At 38.7% G+C, this 18,473-nt stretch overlaps 1 protein-coding gene across 4 annotated transcripts in view; it reads right to left on the bottom strand.

Annotated features, from left to right (window-relative positions):
- Positions 1-17,039, bottom strand: part of RACGAP1 (Rac GTPase activating protein 1) — a 47,767-nt gene extending 30,728 nt beyond the window's left edge. Inside the window, exons 1-2 of one of the 4 annotated variants that reach the window (XM_056798279.1) lie at positions 16,871-17,039; positions 5,388-5,476 (exon numbers count right to left, since the gene is read on the bottom strand). In XM_056798279.1, coding sequence (XP_056654257.1) covers positions 5,388-5,476; positions 16,871-16,947 — 166 coding nt within the window. In that variant the 5' untranslated portion in view covers positions 16,948-17,039. Of the gene's footprint in view, positions 1-5,387; positions 5,477-16,678 lie in introns of all 4 variants that reach the window. The other 3 variants (XM_056798278.1, XM_056798277.1, XM_056798280.1) reach the window with 3 other exon arrangements.
- Between the last annotated feature and the right edge of the window lie 1,434 nt (positions 17,040-18,473).

Below are 18,473 nucleotides of genomic sequence, written 5' to 3'. Positions count from 1 at the left end.
CTATCAATACTTTAATGCATGGATACTAATCCTTGTATCGATTACACCACCATCACTGGCTCATTTAGGGTCTCATGAACACTTACTTAAAAGCAATAGTTCCCAAGTTCTACTTGATTTTCTCCCTCCTCCAAAGCATCCAAAACACCACTGGCAGAATTATAGATGGAATCATGTTTTTCTACTGCTCAAAAACCTTTGAATGGTCCCTAGTAACCAACTGTCTCACTTTTCCCCTTAACAGTCCCCGAGTCTTGTGAAAGAAATGGCACAAGGAGGAAACGACTAGACTTCAGATTACAATGCAAGGACTCAGCAGTCCAGAGTGATCTCAAGGCTCACTCCCATAGGAAGCGCCAAAAATATGTAACATTGGGGTTTGGATACCTGGTAAATTTGGATATGTTTGCATTTTTATATCTTTGTCTCTTTTCTTTTTGAGTAAAATTCCCACCTTCTCAAGAACATATGACAATTGCTGAGAAAATGGAAAACAAAATGAACAAGAGCTAGAATAGCACCTTACGCCTCATACTCCAATGAGGTCAAAAGGGATATGCAATTGTAAAGGTTATACCCTTAAAAAGTCAACAGATTAAATCAAATATCTTTCATAGGCTAGAGAAGAAATTTTAACAAAACACAAAAGATAAAATAGGAGTGCATAAAAGTAAAAAGCTTTGGCTTAAATAAATTAATCAGAATAAGAGAAACAATCAATTGGGAAGAAAAAAAAAACTTTGTGTAAAATATCTTTGAAACAAGTCTGATATCCAAGATATATAAGAAATTCAAACAAATCTTTAAGACCAAGAGTCATTCTCTATAACAAGTAAGTAATCAAAGGATAAAAACAGTTCTCAAAGAACAGGACAGGCAAGAAGCTCAGTGGATAGAGAGCCAGGCCTGGAGACTAGGAGGTCTTGGGTTCAATTTTATCTCAGACACTTCCCACATCTTGGCTATGGAGACCCTGGACAAGTCACTTAACCCCAATTACCTAGGATTTTTCTGCTTGGAATTGATACTTAATATTGATTCTCAAATAGAAGAAGGTAAATGGGAGAGATTAGGTTTTTAGATCAACATCTCACTTCCTACACCAAGATAAATGCAGAATGGGTGAATGACTTAAATATAAAGAATTTAAGTATAAATATAAGTAAATTAGGTGAACACAGAATAGTATACCTGTCAGATCTTTGGGAAAGGAAAGATTTTAAGACCAAGCAAAAGTTAGAAAAAAATTACAAAATGTAAAATAAATAATTTTGATTCCATTAAATTAAAAAAAAAACCAATGCAACCAAAATTACAAGGGAAGAAACAAATTGGAAAAGAATCTTTATAACAAAAACCTCTGACAAAGGTCTAATTACTCAAATATATATAGGAGCTAAATCAATTGTACAAAAAAAAAATCAAGCTATTCCCCAATTGATAAATGGGTAAGGGACATGAATAGGCAATTTTCAGATAAAGAAATCAAAACTATCAATAAGTACATGAAAAAGTGTTCTAAATCTCTTATAATTAGAGAAATGCACATCAAAACAACTCTGAGGTACCACTTTACATCTAGCAGATTGGCTAACATGACAGCAAAGAAAAGTAACAAATGTTGGAGGAAATGTGGCAAAATAGGGACATTAATGCATTGCTGGTGGAGTTGTGAATTGATCCAACCACTCTGGATGGCAATTTGGAACTATGTCCAAAGGACTTTAAAAGACTGCCTGCCCTTTGATCCAGCCAAACCAATGCTGGGTTTATACCCCCAACAAGATAATCAGGAAAAAGACTTGTGCAAAAATATTTATAGCCACGCTCTTTGTGGCAAAAAAATTGGAAAATGAGGGGATGCCCTTCTATTGGGAAATGACTGAACCAATTGTTGTATATGTTGGTGATGGAATACTATTGTGCTCAAAGGAATAATAAAGTGGAGGAATTCCAGGGGAACTGGAACAACCTCCAGGAAGTGATGCAGAGTGAGAGGAGCAGAACCAGGAGAACATTGTACACAGAGACTGATACACTGTGGTACACCCAAATGTAATGGATTTCTCTACTAGCAGCAATGCAATGATCCAGGACAATTTTGAGGTACTTATGAGAAAGAATTCTATCCACATCCAGAGAAAGAACTGTGGAAGCGGAAACATAGAAAAACAACTGCTTGATCACATGGTTCGATGGGGACATGATTGGGGATGCAGACTCTAAATGATCACCCTGGGACAAATATCAATAATATGGAAATGGGTCTTGATCAATGACACATGTAAAACCCAGTGGAATTGAGCATTGGTACAGAAAGCTGGCCAGCAGCCACTGCATAAAAGGGAATATCTACCAGAATGTGATTTTGAGGAGAACAGAAGCCGGAGAGAGGTTTTGATAAACTGAGGCAGACACACACAGATCAGATTGCAGGGAGGAACAGCACAGATAAGTTCCTGTTATCTTTCTTTGTAGGGTACACAGTGGAGAAAGATAAAAATAATCACGATAATGTGGATCAGGTATGAGATTATAGATCAATGGAAGAACAGGTACTGCTGGCAGATCTGAGAGTCTAAGCTCTAAGTGCAGATTGCACTGGCCTTCAGTCAGGTGAGAAGGAAGGAAAGATTAAAGAAAGAAGATCTTTAGAGAGTACAATGGGGCTCCATAGAGGGAGTGATTCCTTGGCATGCAGCCAAGTTCCAAGTGAGAGAGAAAAGGAAGTTAAGAGGGCAGATCTGGGTGTTCCTCTCTATTTATTAGGATAATGAGGTAAGAGGTACGTAATGCATATGCAACAGCACACAGTGGACTGCCATTGGTTCAAATGTAAATGACAACAAGTTCCAGGTGTGGAGTATTCTAACCAGGTGAAGACAAAGAAGCCTGGATTCGCACCAGAATGTTAAGAATGCTGAGATCAAAGGTCGAGACCTTTACTGCCATGCGCAGGTCTGACCATGCATTTCTTAATACAATTCCATAGATCAAACATCTATCTTATACATACACATGTGTGGACTGTTACAATAATTGGCTATGGGAGGGGGGTGGGAGAAGAGGAGGGAAAGAACATGAATCATGTAACCATGGGAAAACTTTCTTAATCAAATAAAATTTAAAAAATAAAACAGAATTTAAGGGTTTAAAAATTTAAAAAAAAATTTTAAGAACTAGTAGTATTTAACAACCATATGAAAGCTTCATCTCATTAAGAACAAAGAAAACTACAAGTTCAGCAAGACAACCTGAGGTAGTAGATGTAACACCCATCTTGATGTTAGGTCATGTCACATGCTACAAGCATGTGACATAACCTCCTGGTACTTTTTTCTTTGCCATATGATGCAACTTTTATGTATTTTCTATATATGGCCTTACCATAATACTTAAAAAAATTTTTTTCTTGAAATTTGGGTAGAAGATAAAATCAACTTATGTGTCCAGCTAGGTCTGTCATGGTTGCAGAGAATTACCTCTTCATGACTTCCCATTTATATACTTCATGTCCCCTGGGTCTTTTATTGTCTTAAGAGTAACTATGTAGCCCTCAGGCAGTTCATCCTGATTTTCTTTTTGATCTTACATATTTTTAATGGCTTTTATGCCATTTTTTCAGAAACTTCACTGGAAATGTATTATAATTGGCTTGCACTCATTTTGTGTCTTTCCATTATTATCTGAGTAATCTGTGACTTTGATTCTTCTGAGATTTCGACATCGCATGATTCGTATCCATATAGAATCACTAGAAAAATATAAATAGCAGTTTCAAGCTACATTGATAAAGGGAGTTCTCTCATGCTAATGAATTACAGGTCCAAACCAGGGCAAATCAGCAATGATGAAAGATGGGAATGTCTGCTTTGGAAGGATTATAGAAAAACAACACACTATTGCACCACTGGTGGAACTAATGCAATATGAAATCATGAGATCCCACTGCTAAGCATATACCCAAGGAGGTCAAATACAGAGCAAAATATTTATAGTAGCACTTTTTGTAGCAGCAAAAAACTAGAAACAATGTAGATACTCACCAATAGGAAATAGCTAAACAAATTATGTCACCTAAATAATGGACAATTACTATGTTATAAGGAACAATTAATATGAACATTTCAGGGAAGCATGTGAAAACTTAACATAAACTGATAAAAAGAGAAGCAACAGAACCAGAAAAATAATATACACAATAACTACAATATAAATGGAAACAACACCAAAACCCTGAATGCATTTATAATGACCAAGCTTGACTGACAAAGAGATGAGAAATGTACTTCCCTCTCTTCTTTGTAGGAAGCTGGATAGGAAAAACTATGGGTATGAAAAATCATATATTATGTCAAATTTTATTTCTGAACTTTTTCTTCCCCCTTCTTTTTATTCCTTGTAATAAGAGATGGCTTGCTGGATAGGAAAAGGAAGAAATGGTTTATTAGGAAATGAAGGTGAAATTTTTTAAAATTGTTTTTTAAAATAGAAAAATTCCAACCTTATCTTGGCTAAACTAAGGGAAAAAAGAAATCTGCCTGTAATTAGGTCAGAAAAGAGATTCAGAGTATACTCTAGGAAAAGGATGGTTGTTTACAAAAGCCTAGAAATCAGAGATGGGGTATTTAAACGTGGAAGCTGAATATACTGTCTTTACTTACCCTTGCCTGATGTACTCAACAGAACTATGGATTACTCAAGTATGTGCCTGTAAAGTACCACTTACAAAATTGGGTACTGTTGGAATAATGGGGGTGAGGGGTGTTGTTAAGATGGAGAATAGCAAAACAGGGAAGATAATGAAAGCATATGGCTTATTTAGGGCAATTTCCTTATAGTGCATTAATGCTATTAGACCATTATTCCTTTTTTATTAATCTGTCTTCTTCCTTTTGCCTTCCTCTAACGATATTCCCAGATACACTATCCAACCTGAAACAAAGAAACTAACCTCTCCTTTTTCTCAAAGGCAAATCCTATCACATTATCTTTGAAAGTAGAAGTACTGCATGGATAAGTCCAAGAAGAAAGATTAGAGATTAGAGACTACTCTAAAACTCTAAGCAGAAAGCATTCTTCCTAGAAATTCTATAGGTCTTCCTCAGGCCATATTGTGAATGTAGAACTAGTAATTTAAATCAAGACCTTAGCAGAACTGAACTACCATAAGAAAACCATTTGAAAGCAAGGGTTGCAAAGAATGAAAAGCTTAGAATAAACACATTCTTAATAAGCTTTAAACATGAGGAAAGGGAAAAAAAATTAGTTCTTCTAAGCTACTCTATTAAAAACTGTTCTAAGACTGGAACATACTTCAGCACTGTCAAAAACCAATTCTAAAAATCTGTTTTCCTCTTTACACAGACCAGCTCAGAATGACTTACGGAGTTCATTTCCTTCATTGAGAATCTCAGCCTGGCGTACAATCTGCTCAAACAGATTCCGCAGATTCAGCATCGCGGTCTCCATCTCTCTGCCAAGAAATAAAAAATGTTAGTGGTCTTGCCTCCTTCTCAGACATGAGATTCAGTGGTACCCCTGGACAGCCTCAAATGATTCAAACATCTAGATATGCCAACTGAAGCCAATACCACAAGAATCCCAAGAACACAACTGGCACTTTATGTGTTCCTTACCACATAAGGACAAAACTAGAAGTACTCACAGTAAAAATGATAACCGTGGAGGGGGAAAAAAAAATCAAAGAAACTCAGCTCTCCCTATATAAACTATATCAAAGAATGAAAAAGGGCACTAGACTGAATAATAATCAATAAATCCAAATGGAAAAAAAATGTTTTAATCCTTCATCCAGCCCAAGACTGCAGAAAAGAGTCAATCACAAATCTTCATTCAGTTAGTCCAAGAGAAGCCCACATAAATATGCCTGCCCTCTGACCAAAAGCCTTCTAAAGGCAGATAGCTGCAAAGCTATTTGGGGTAGAACAGTAGGGAAGAGTCCAGAAGCCAATAGCCCTCTAATAGAGGATACACCAAGGGAGGTCCTAAAACTGTGGAATTTTGACCCAGGAAATGGGAGGAGGGTTGAAAGCTGCCAGTGCTCTAAACACAGTCACACCAAGGTGGGAGCCAGTAGCAAAAACCTGGAAAGTGAGGCCTGACCGTCCCATTTGAGAGGAGAGGGGAAGGGAGGGAAAGGATGGGGTAGGGGGGTTGTGCAACACCTGGCCCCAGAACAAAGCCTAAGGAATTGAGGCAAGAGACATCATTTAACAGGAGTCACCAAACACACTAGAGAAATATTATGGGTCAAAAGAAAATCAGTATTTATTAAGGGCTTATTAAATGCCGGGGCACTGTACTGAGTACAAAACATACCAAAAAAAAAAAAGGAGGGGGCAAAATACAATCCTTGCCCTGCATACAAGATATATCCAGAGTAGATGTAAAATAATCTGGGAAAGAAAGCATTAGCAGCTAGGAAAGCTAGCAGAAGTCCTGCTGTGGATGGTGGGATTTTGAGTTGTACCTTGAAGGAAGCCAGAGAAACTGAAAGACAGCATATTCTAGACATGGTGGTAGGGAGTAGTCAGTATAAAAGTACTCTTATGCACCCACATATGCAATACACTGACAACTTAGTATTACCTTATAACTTCTCCCTGTTTACATAGCCACCACCCTAGGCCTCATCATCTCTTAACTATTGCAATAACCTTTCTATTGGTCTCCATCAAGTCTCTTTTCTCCTTTCCTTTTCCATTCAAATGCTAAAGCAATTTTCCTCAAGAGTAGGTCTGATGTCATCTCCTCCCTTACTCAATACACTCCAGTGACTCCCTATCACCTCCAGGATCACATACAAAACCATTTCAAGTTCTTCATAAAGTTGGTCCCTTCCTCTGCTTCTAGTCTTCTTAAAGATGCTTACCTTTCATCTTAGAAATGATACCAAATGCTGGTTCCAAGGCTTTTGCACTAAGGGTTAGGCAACGGAGGTTAGGCGACTTGCCGAAGGTCACAAAGCTAGGAAGTATCCAAGGCTAGATTTTAATCCAGGACCTCTTGTCTCCAGACCTGCCCCTCTTCCAGTCTTTAATACTCTATTTCCACCACTCACTCTACATTGGCCTACTACTTGCTGTTCCTAACTCCCTGCCTTTTATACTGTCTGAATTCCACATCTGGAATGCTCTCCCTGGCTCCCAATAAGACGTAGTTCAAATACCAACTTTTACAAGAGGCTCCTTTCCTTGCCTGATCACCTTCCCTCCTGAGATTATCTTCCATCTTTCTTGTCTATATTTTACATGCACTTAGTTCATTTTCATTTTTGCTCCTTAGGGCAGGAGACTCTTCCAGCCTTTCTCCGTCTCTCCAGCACTAAGTATAGTGCCTGGTATTTGTGAGCCTATAATAAATGCTTATTGTCTGAATAGTAATCATTTACCACAAAGGAGTTAAAAACAGAGAAAAGAACCATGTATGTGCAAAAATATTCAAAGCAGACCTTTCTATTGTAGTAAAGAATCAAAAATTAATCAGGTCTCCATTAATTGTGTGATGGTTGAATAAATCTTAGTATAACATGTCATTTTCAACTCTTCACTATCACAATGTCATTCCCCCACCCCCAAGACCTGTCAATTCTACCTGCATAACATCTCTTATAAGTGTCCCTTTCTCTTCTCTGGTGATGATAAGGGCTTTAATCATTTGTTGCCATCACTACTGCAACAGTGGTCTTTTTTTTTTAAACCCTTACCTTCTATCTTGGAATCAATACTATGTATTGGTTCCAAGGCAGAAGAGCAATATGAGCTAGGCAATGAGGGTCAAGTGACTTGCCTAGAGTCACAGAGCTGGGAAGTGTCTGAGGCCATATTTGAACCCAGCAACAGTGGTCTTGTTGGTCACCCTGCCTCCAGTGAGTTGTCCAATTGATTTTCCGCATTGTTACCTTCCTATTAAATTCCAACAGCCCCCAATTACCTCTAAGATCAAATATGAAATCCATCTATTTGGCTTTTAAAGTCCACCTAGCTCCTTCCTACCTTTTCAGGCCTGTCATTGCCCCTCAACATATTCTATAACTCAAAAGAATAGCCTTTTAGCTATTCCTCCCACAAAATACTCCATTCTCCAGTCACTGGCTATTCAACAAGGCTAGAATTCTCTCATTCCTTATCTCCACTTCCTGGATTTCTTCAAGTCTCAGGTAAAAATCTCCCCTTTGAAAAAGCCCTTCCTTTTCCCCATGAATGCTAGTGCCTTCCCTCTGATATCTCTAATTTATCCTGTATATATCTTGGTTGTTAACATTAGAATATGAACACCTTGAGAGCAGGCACTGTTTTTGCCTTCTTTGTATCTCTGGTGCTTGGTACAGTCCTAACACAGATGACTGCTGAGTTGATTTATAAAAATGTAATTGAATAGTATTGTGGTGTAAGAAATGAAAACAACAAAAGATTTGACAACTTGATGACCAATTCAATAACCAACCACATAGTTCCAAAAATTTGACAATGAAGCTTGCATTCCATCTCTTAGAATTAGGTAAGGAAAGAGATATATTTCTGATAAGATGTGCATGTAACTTTGTTACAGGGAAAAATTGGGGTGGTGGGTGGGGAGATAAGGAAGGAAATCTGAGATAGATATAGAGACTATTTATGGTGATATCCAAAAGAGTACCAATGAAACATTCTTAAAATACACAGAAGGGGGGGAAGGGGGGAGACACAGCTAGGTGGTTTCAGAGGATTGAGAGCCAGGCAGAGAGACAGCAGGTCCTAGATTCAAATGTGACCTCAGACACTTTCTAGCTGGGTGATCCGGAGCAAGCCACTTAACTCCACCCCACCCCCCCACTAGTCCTTCCTGCTCTTCTGCCTTCGAACCAGTATTGATTCTAAGATGGAAGGGAAGGTTGTTTTTTGTTTTTTAATACATAGAACACAAAGAAGTTCAGAGAGATGCAAACAGAAGGGATACAAACAGGCCAGCTTTGGAACTAATGTATTTTATTATATACTTGCAAGGCTGATTTCAAAATTATCAGAAAGCCTTTGACAATAGTCCATAACCTTTCCCCCACTAGACCCCTGGAGCTCAAAGCATAATTACAGATACCATACCAGCTGATTAGGTAGGTAGCTACAAAATGTGGTTTTTTAAATCAGGTCTTAATACTTATACTATTTTATCCTTCTAGACTTTGGAGACCTTTAACATTCTCTGAAAGCTTTACATTTCTTTTTAGTTAGTGCCCCTGTAGTAACCAGCTTTTAAAATGCAGGACATGGTCAGCATATTTCCTACCAACAGTGCCGATGACGTCACAGGAATGATTAAGTGGGAAATCGCCAGCTCAGCAGTGCAAGAATTATTTCTGTAATGCAGGTCTCTCTGCTGGACTGCGTATGGGGACTATGGTTAATAAATTTATACTAAGTATAGGCAAAGGATTATGTTGTACCACATCCTGGCATCAGAGAGACAATACACCACCTTCACAGTGAGAAGGGCAAAGGAAAAATCATTTGCAACTGTGTTCTATATAGAGAATCTCAGGCTTCCTATTTCCCTCAAAGACCTGCTGATACCACATTAAAAACATTGTTCTTATAAGTAGCTCTGCTTCAAATAAGACTTAGCCAGGGAGAATTGCAGTTTAGAAAAAAAATCTTCATTTAACAGTCAAACAACAAAGATTTCAACTGGCTACTTTGGAAATTATCAAGAAGCAGAAACATCAAACTGGAGCCCCATTTTAAAATAAACGTACTTATAAGTAACACAAAAGGAAAAAAAACAACATATAATCACTCTTATACTTTTTTAAAATAATAAAAATTTAGTGATTTTATAGATCTTTGTAACAGGGCAGAAAAAGACTGCCAATAGGAATGCTATGGAGTAGTATACTAAATACTAACAGATAGGTTCTAGAAAGTAAATTTAATAAATTTTTTATTTAATAAAAATTTTAATAAATAAATTTTTAATAAAATTATTCATTTGTACTTGTACAATCATTATTCTAGTACCAAAGTATCTAATTTAAATATATACTTAGTAATATATCCAATTCAGGGTCAGCAACTGAATTTTTCTAAATGGAAAACTACCCATTCCATGCTGCATATTCACAGCAAGCTGCTAAGCAACCAAGCCAACAGATTATAAAGATATTCGGTTGTAAAGGAAGAACAAAACTGAAAGCAGAATAAATAGCATTACAAGTGGTAGTTCTGTGAAATCAATAAGCAATTCCACAATCCTCAACATGACAAGACAAAACAAGATTATAATAATAATTTGTATAAGCATAGGCATAAATAATTTGTATAAGCATAGGCATAAAGCTTCATCAGCCAATTCAAATGACAAGATTTCTTTTGGGCACCAATAAAAATCAAAGTCATTGCTCAGTAACTTGAATATATGATATCAAAGTCTTATCATCTGAGTATTAAGGATGTAAGGCAGCAAGGACCCAAGTTACAAGAAAACAGAAAATTTCACAAGAAAGACAAGGATACAGATTTAGTATGTGACTTTTAGTGGGAGGTTCAATTTCCCTATTGGTTTAATCAGACACCAATACTTATTTCTTAGGATGAACTATTTCTTAATTGACATTAAAATTATTTGATTCTTTTTTAAAGCCCTTACCTTCCATCTTAGAACCAATACTAAGTTCTAAGGCCAAAGAGTGGTGTGGTCTAGACAACTGGGGTAAAGTGACTTGTTCAGGGACACACAGCTATGATTCTTTAGCATCATAAAAATGTACCTCATTGGCTGCAGGAAGTCAGACACATTAATACACTGTTGTCCGCTATGAATTAGTCCAACCATTCTGAAATGCAATTTGGAATGATACTAAGAGTATCTAAAAACTCTATATTCATGGAGCGGTAAATGACTCATAGATAAAAATGGAAGGTCCTGGGTTCAAATCTGCCCTCTGCCGCTTCCTAACTGTGTGACCCTGGGCAAGTCATTTAGCCTCAAATGCCTAGCCCTCAATTCTAAGACAGAAGGGAAGGATGCTTTTTAAACCTCCAAATTTTTTAGAGATTTCTTTTGCTAAGTAGATACATCACAAGGCCAAAGACAAAGAGGTCCTACACATAACAAAACATTTACTCCAGCATTTTTTGAGGAAGCAAAGAATTAGAAACAAGTACTTATTGATTGGGAAAATGATTAAACAAGTTATGGCACATAAACAGAACCTGGGGGGAAGAAAGACAAATGTAAATGGAAAGAACAAAGATACTGAATGCTGTATAATTATACTAAGCTTGGCCCTAGAGAAGTTGGGGGAAAAAATACACTTCCCTTCACTGTAGAAGTGGAAGACTATGGCCCCCCATATTCCAGCCCCCTTCTCCCAGCAGGGGACTTTGGGAGGCTATTTCACAGTAAGGGAATGGAATATTGTATATAATATCCCATGCACCTCTAGAAGTGTTGCTGAACTGCATCTTTCCTCATTTTAAAACTTTATTCCAAAGAATGGTACAAAAAAAGGCATCAATAAAAATAAAATTTTAAATGCCCCTTCTATTTTCTTGGACCCCTCTTGTCCTGTTGTTCCTTCTTCCTTTCATATTTTCTTGATGTATATCCCTCTCTCCAGGGCATCCTCTCATCTACAAAACAAGAGAGATCAAAACTACTCAGCCAAAACTGTCCATATTTCTTCTATTACCTAGTGCTACCAACTCATATCTTCATAATTCTCTTTCAAATGAGAACAAAGATGACGCCCCTAGCTTTATTAATCCACAATATACAAATCACTTCTGAAAGTAGAGAGCTTAGTCATAGTTTAAAGATGGCTTATAGAGTTTGAGCTATGATTGTTCTTTATTCTTGTTCATACTCCCTAACATCAGATAATCTCAAAGGATATTTTCAAAGGTTCAATACACAAGCCTCTGATTTGAACACTGGATGTAGTAGTCAAGAACTGAGTTCAAAACCTCATCTCAAATATGACCAAGGTGCCTCTGGGAAAATCATGTAATATCTGAACCTCAGTTTCTTAAACTGTAAAATGGGGATAATAGTTTCTACCTCACAGAGTTGTTGAGAAACTCAAATGCAGTAACTGTATTTGCAAAGCACTATGTAAACATACACAGATGTGAGCTATAATTAATTACTCTCTCTCTACTACCCCTACCCCCTTAATGAACTCATTCACTCTTATGTTCAGCTGTCACTTCTTAGCAGATAATTCCAAAATCTTTATCTCCTGCACTAATCTGTTCCCCAAGTCCCAATTCCTAAATGCCCACCAAGTATTTCCACTTGATGCTGTTCAGCTGTCATCTCCAAATCAATGTTAGTCTAATTTTAAGCATTCCTTCCTTGTCCCAAAAAGGCACTCTCCTTGACACTATTTCTAGGAAGTCCCCCTACTGATTTCCTCATTTCTAATCTCATCTCCCTATTGATTCCCCCATTTCTAATCTAATCATAGAATACAATTAAAAGTCAGAGGGAACCTTAGATATATCAATTTAGGTAGTGCAGTGGATAGAGGGGCTTACAGACTCCCCAAAACAATATCAATTCCTGCTTCAGACCCTTAAGAGCTGTGTGATCTTGAGCAAATCACTTAACCTTCCTGAGCATCAGTTTCCTCATGTAAAAATGGGGATACAGACACTGATAGCACCTATTTCACAGGTAGTATAAAAGAATGTATGCAGAATGAACTGCAAACTATAAAGCACTATATAAATGGTCTTAAATCAACAGAACCACAATTATTCTAGTTTCAAAACTGAGTAGTCATTTTTTGATTACTCCAAGCCATGTTGATTTTCCCTCAAATCTTCCCCATCTACCTCATTCTGCTATATAGCCAAAACCATGCCACCTCTAGTGTCTCTCCTAATCTATTCTGAAGATATATCAGATTAATTTCCCTAAAGTATCAGTCATTTAATTTTGTACTGTTACTTAACTTTTCATATTACCATTATTACCCTTTTTCCCCCCATAGGGAGACCCTAACAAGCTTCTCAAAAGTCCATAAACTTTGGGGTATCAGTCAGAGCAAACACACAAAAAATATTTGTTTTGCATTTTAACATTGCCAACAGTTTCTAATTTGACAGTTAATTACTTATTGGTAAGAAATTAATATATTAGTGTTAAGTATTACATCCTTACAAACACTACTTATGTTTTAAAAAATAGTGACTCTCAGTCCTGGCTTTACTACCCTTCAAAGATGTGTCAAAAGTTACCAACATTTCTAAAAAATGTTATCATACTTATGAAAAAAGCACTAACATACCAAATTAGAATGACCAAACCTGGTCTTGCATGAGAATTGAAAAAAATATATCTTCAACACTTTCATTTACAGATATATACTGGTTAATATGGAGCTTGGTTTTTATGTTTTCCAAAATCTTTATTAAAATGAATGGTTGTTGGGAAAGGTAGTAGGAGTACCAATATATTCACAAATTAAGGTAATATTTAAAAAATTAAAAGACTAACACTTTCCTGATGGCTCTTATCTTAATATCACCTTCATTTTGCACAATTCAATGAGTGAGCCATACCTTGGCAACAATGAAAAACAGTTGAGCTAAATCATCTTCTAGACTCATCTGTGATGGCAAAAGAAATCATTTGCACTCAATCCTATAACTCTCCAAGTAAAGAAGGGCTTCTTCTCAGGGCTAAGACTGGTTATTACAATTATAGTATTATATATATATATATATATATATATATTACAATTCCTTTGGATGCTCTTTTTGATTTATATTATTGCAGTCATTGGGTAATATTGTTTTTCTGGTTCTGCTTTCTTGATTTTGTCCCAGTATCTACAAGTCTTCTCTTAATTCCCAGAGTATTTTTAGAGGAGGAAGATTTGATATCAAAAACAACAGTAGAGTGTTGCAGACAGGCATCCTAAGACAGGACTCCAAAACTACATTGTGCTAGAAGAAAGGAACAGATATTCACACCTGAACTGGCAAGGCTCTCAGACAAGCTGGCAAAGATAAGACTTAAGTCTCTGAGAGGAGAGGCACCAATAAATTTAGCTCATCTCACAAAGATTTAAAATAATCCCAAAACTACACTAGCAAAATAATATTCTATGTTCTTTCTTTCTTGAGAATCTATCACTTTTAAAATTAAGATTCCACAGAAGTAGTTCAGGAATTGTTTTTAGATTATTTCTGCATCAGTATTAACACTGATATTAAAGCTAAATTCTAATTCAGAAGAACTCAAAATTATCTTGGATTTCTTCTTTTGGTGGTTACTTTCATCCCAGTCAATATTATTTCATTTCTTAGCCACCCCTCCCCCAAAACACACACTCATCTCTGAGATGTTTATGTGAAAAGAAACAAAAACAAAATCACATTATAGTGCAATGTTATGCAGCTGTAAAACAAGCCGTCCCGTTTCACTAGAGGTGGCTGCCTTTCAGGGTGGATGAAATAATACCTCTGTGTAGTTAGAAAATCAGTTTGTGAAGCACTTTACACAAAAAGGTGCTAGAGAATCTTAGCTGTTATTGATGGAAAGTCCTATCGGAGCAGAAGTCACTATTTCACAGATTCCCAATCTGTGAGTGTCCCTAAGGGAGCAATTTAGCATCAAGATGCAAGAGTATCAGCTTGATGTGATTGCTTTGAGGCCCCAATTTAATTTCAATCATCCAGCCAAGAGACAGACATCCTCCTTCAGAATAACAGACTATTACAGATCTAACTGCAGGGTATACTAGATAAGATTTCTATCCCCCACCTTCCCAGTCCCTAACCTCCCTCAGTCCCAACAACATTATTAACAAACTCATAAATCAGTTGTCTTTTTAAAATATGCATAAGGGTGTCATGTTACAAAATATGCTAGGGAAAGAGTTGCTTGTCTGGTTGGTGGGGGAGGAGTAAGTTTATAAGAAAAAACACTTCTCACAAAAAGAAATATGGGAAAATCCCTAGAAAATTTTCTACAAAGCACTGACACAGCTCCTCTGTTGCCAAGGGAGGCAGCAGATTCCTAAGAGCACCATCTCTAGTCAGAAAAATAATTTCACTACACAAGTACTGCTCTTGCAAAACTTTCTGCACCAAAACATTTCAAAATAATTTCTTCCTACAAAATTCACATTCCTTACTTCATCCCACCATAACTAGTCCCACAACATATACTGATGTTATCAGCTGCAAAGATAGGCAAGAGGAAAATTACTTCAGTCTATCAAAGAATGAAGTGAACAAAAGAATGAATTATCATCGTTTAGAAAACGTTCCTGGCCTTCTATGTACAGACAAAGCTTCTCCTGGCCTCCATTTTTCTGAAACCTACCCATTCTTTAAGGTCCCATTTAAAACTCATTCTCTTCTGGGAAGCTTCCTTATCCACAGAAGTTCACAATGCTCCTTCTAAAACCTCACCACCATAGGCTGCCTGGTATTATTTATCTTCTGGTGGTGCTCTCTCCCCAAAATCCTTGGTGACACCCATGATCACAAAGGAAACAAGTAAATGGCAGTCAGAATTTGAATTTGTGTCCTCTGGATTCAAATCCATCCTTTTTTTTTTTTACAACTATGCTATCAGTTGGCATTCAAATATACTTGACTGATTGAACCCTTGGGAAATCAAAGTTACCTCATCCTAAGCGTTCTCCAAATACTTTTCAGTAATTTAGAGATGTTCTTTCCTCCCAGTTCAGAGAAGGCGTTTCTGCCCTTTAAAAGCCCTAACAGAATCCTACATGATATATGTAGGACACCCTTATCTCCTCCCTACAAACAGAACAATGCTACCGCTTAAAAAATGTTTCTCTAGCGGGTAGCTAGGTGGCTCAGTGCATAGAGAGCCAGGCCTAGAGACTGTTAGTCCTGAGTTCAAATTTGACCTCTGACACCAACTAGCTGTGTGACCCTGGGCAAGTCACTTTAACCCCTTTGCCTAGCCCTTACTGCTGTTCTGCCTTGGAACTAAGACTTTTAATGTAATGTTTCGATCTAAGACAAGATAAGGGTTTTTAAAAAAAAGTGTGGCTAAGAGTCTGTTGCACCAACTATGCACCTAGCCACCAAGGTTGTGGTGAGAACCGGAACTGGATGAAGTAGCGCAAAGGAAGCGTTTTGCAAACCTCGGAGTGCTAAGTCAAAGCTAGCTATTATCATTATCACTGTCTCTGACAGCCAGTCCACTACCCCCCACTCCGGGTTCTTGTGGTGCAAGAAAGCAGCAATGGTGTGGCAACAAGAACCCAAGCCCCTGCTTCTCTGCCCCTAAAAGGACCGTGCACCTCTCTCACATATACACTTCTCCGAGTCTTTCACAGACTCAGTTTCTCTCTTCTGCGAAATGGGTCAAAGACTCGTTGCAAACACCACCTCCTCCCCAGGAGGCAACCCTGAAACCTCCGGAATGTAACCGCTCACTGGGTTATAACCACAGAAGCAATGCGGCGTAGGGCCTAGCGCTGCACTCTCCTGCTCCTATAAGTCAGGGAAAAAAAACCAAACCCACCCCGACACCTAAAGGTCTGGAGCTAAACAGACCCAGCAGCGCGCAACCGCCCCCCCTGCCCATCCTGCCTCGCGCAGGCGCGTTCACCTTCTACAGCTGGGGGGTGGGGGTGGGGATGGGTATACCCCCGTCGCTCCAGAATGCGCCCCCTGCTCCTCCTCACCTGTCCCGTCTCTGCCTCCTCATTCTGCTTGGGTCCCCCCGCCTCAGGCCGGGGCCTCCCCTAGGAGCAGCCTTCGCACCCCACAGGAATCCCCATAACCACCGCCCCCAGGGAGACTACGAGCCTCCAAACCTCCACTCCTCGTCACAGATTCCCCGCAGAGAGGCCTTCCTCACCCACCCCGAAACCCACTTGAACAGAGGGGGCCGGGTGGTCCGCGGGCCCCCGAATGCACTGTCTCTCGGTATCTCCGCACACCGGCGCCTCATCCAACGGCATCAGAACGCCACCGCACCCGCTCGGATTTGAAATCCTGCAACAGCCAATCACAGGACGGCATGTCCCTCCCCCACGCTCTGCCCATTCAGGCGCACGTACGTACACACGCACGCACAGCGACCCTCGCCGGGCGGAGTCTGCGCACAATGCTCCAACGAAGTCGATAAGCAGCCATCTTGGCCAAGATCCTTCCTAATGAAGCTGTTCGGGGTGCCATATTGAGTGAGGGCAAAGAGTACTGACGCCCCACTTCAGATTTGAAAGTATTTTGGATTATAGATTCAGAGTTAAAAGAGACTTTTCAAGCCATTAATTCTCAGGGCAACACTGAATAGATGAAGAGACAGAAATCCAGGGTGATTCAATGATTTACTCAGGATCACATAGCTACTATAGGGAGCAGAATTAAAATCCAGTTTGGGGTGCTCTTTGTATGAAATGGGGGAAATAGAGACACGGGCCAAATGGCTTTCATTCACAAATAATACTCCCCTGCCAAGAACCAACCTCTGGGATACTTTGTTTAGATTCAAACTCCTCCGCATGGACTTCAAGCCATCTCCCTGGAAATCTCAGTGGCAGCCCATATATCCCAGAGGACTTTTACCTCCATTTCTGCCTTCATCCCTCTCTCACCTTTCTTGCCAAGGCAAAGTTCTCTACATGAATAAATGGTTCCATTCCATTCCATCTCTTGTCCCTCTATCAGCTTTTGCTCTCACTTTTCTTCAGTCTCTCCCCATCTACTATCTGGTTCTCTATTACTTACCTACAAGCATGCCCATGTCTTCCCATCTTCAAAAAACCCTCACTTGATCATTCCATCCCCAATGACTATCATCCCCATATCCTCTCTAGCTGAATTCCTTGACAAAGTATTTAAGGCAGATTGTGGTAGAGGAACGATCCAGAGACTCAAAAGTCTCCTCTACTTCTTTCCTACAACTTTTCTTAACTCACTACATTCTGGCTTCCGACTTCATCATTCATATCAAATTGCTTTCTTCAAAGTCACTCATGATCTCTAATTGTCACATCTAATGACCTTTTCTCCATCCCCATCCTTCTTCTATTTATTGGTAAAAACCCTTCCCCACTTTCATCTTAAAATCAATATAGTGAAATGATTCCAAGGCAGAAGAAAGGTAAGGGCTATGAACTGGGGGTTAAGTGACTTTCCTAGGGTCACACTGCTAGGAAGTAGCTGAGGCTAGATTTAAACCCAGGGCCTCTCATCTCTGGGTCTGGCCCTTAAGCCACCTAGCTACCCGCAATTGTCATTCTTTTTGACCCCCTCCAAAGTCTTTGCCACTGCAGATGACTCTCTCCTAGATAGATAATCTCTTTTCTGTAGGTTTTTGGTTCTCCTCCAATCTAAATAATTCTCAATCTCCTTTGTTAGATCTTCATCCAAGTCACTTCTCCTAATCATGGTGTCCCACAGGGTTTTGTCCTGGATCCTCTTCTTTGCTTCCTCTATGCTATTTTACTTGGTGATCTCATCAACTCCTGAGGA

The sequence above is a fragment of the Monodelphis domestica genome, chromosome 5 (assembly GCF_027887165.1).
Source record: "Monodelphis domestica isolate mMonDom1 chromosome 5, mMonDom1.pri, whole genome shotgun sequence".
Taxonomy (NCBI): Eukaryota; Metazoa; Chordata; class Mammalia; order Didelphimorphia; family Didelphidae; genus Monodelphis; species Monodelphis domestica.
Note: the sequence above shows the minus strand (reverse complement) of the source record. Positions and strands in the feature narration are given on the sequence as shown.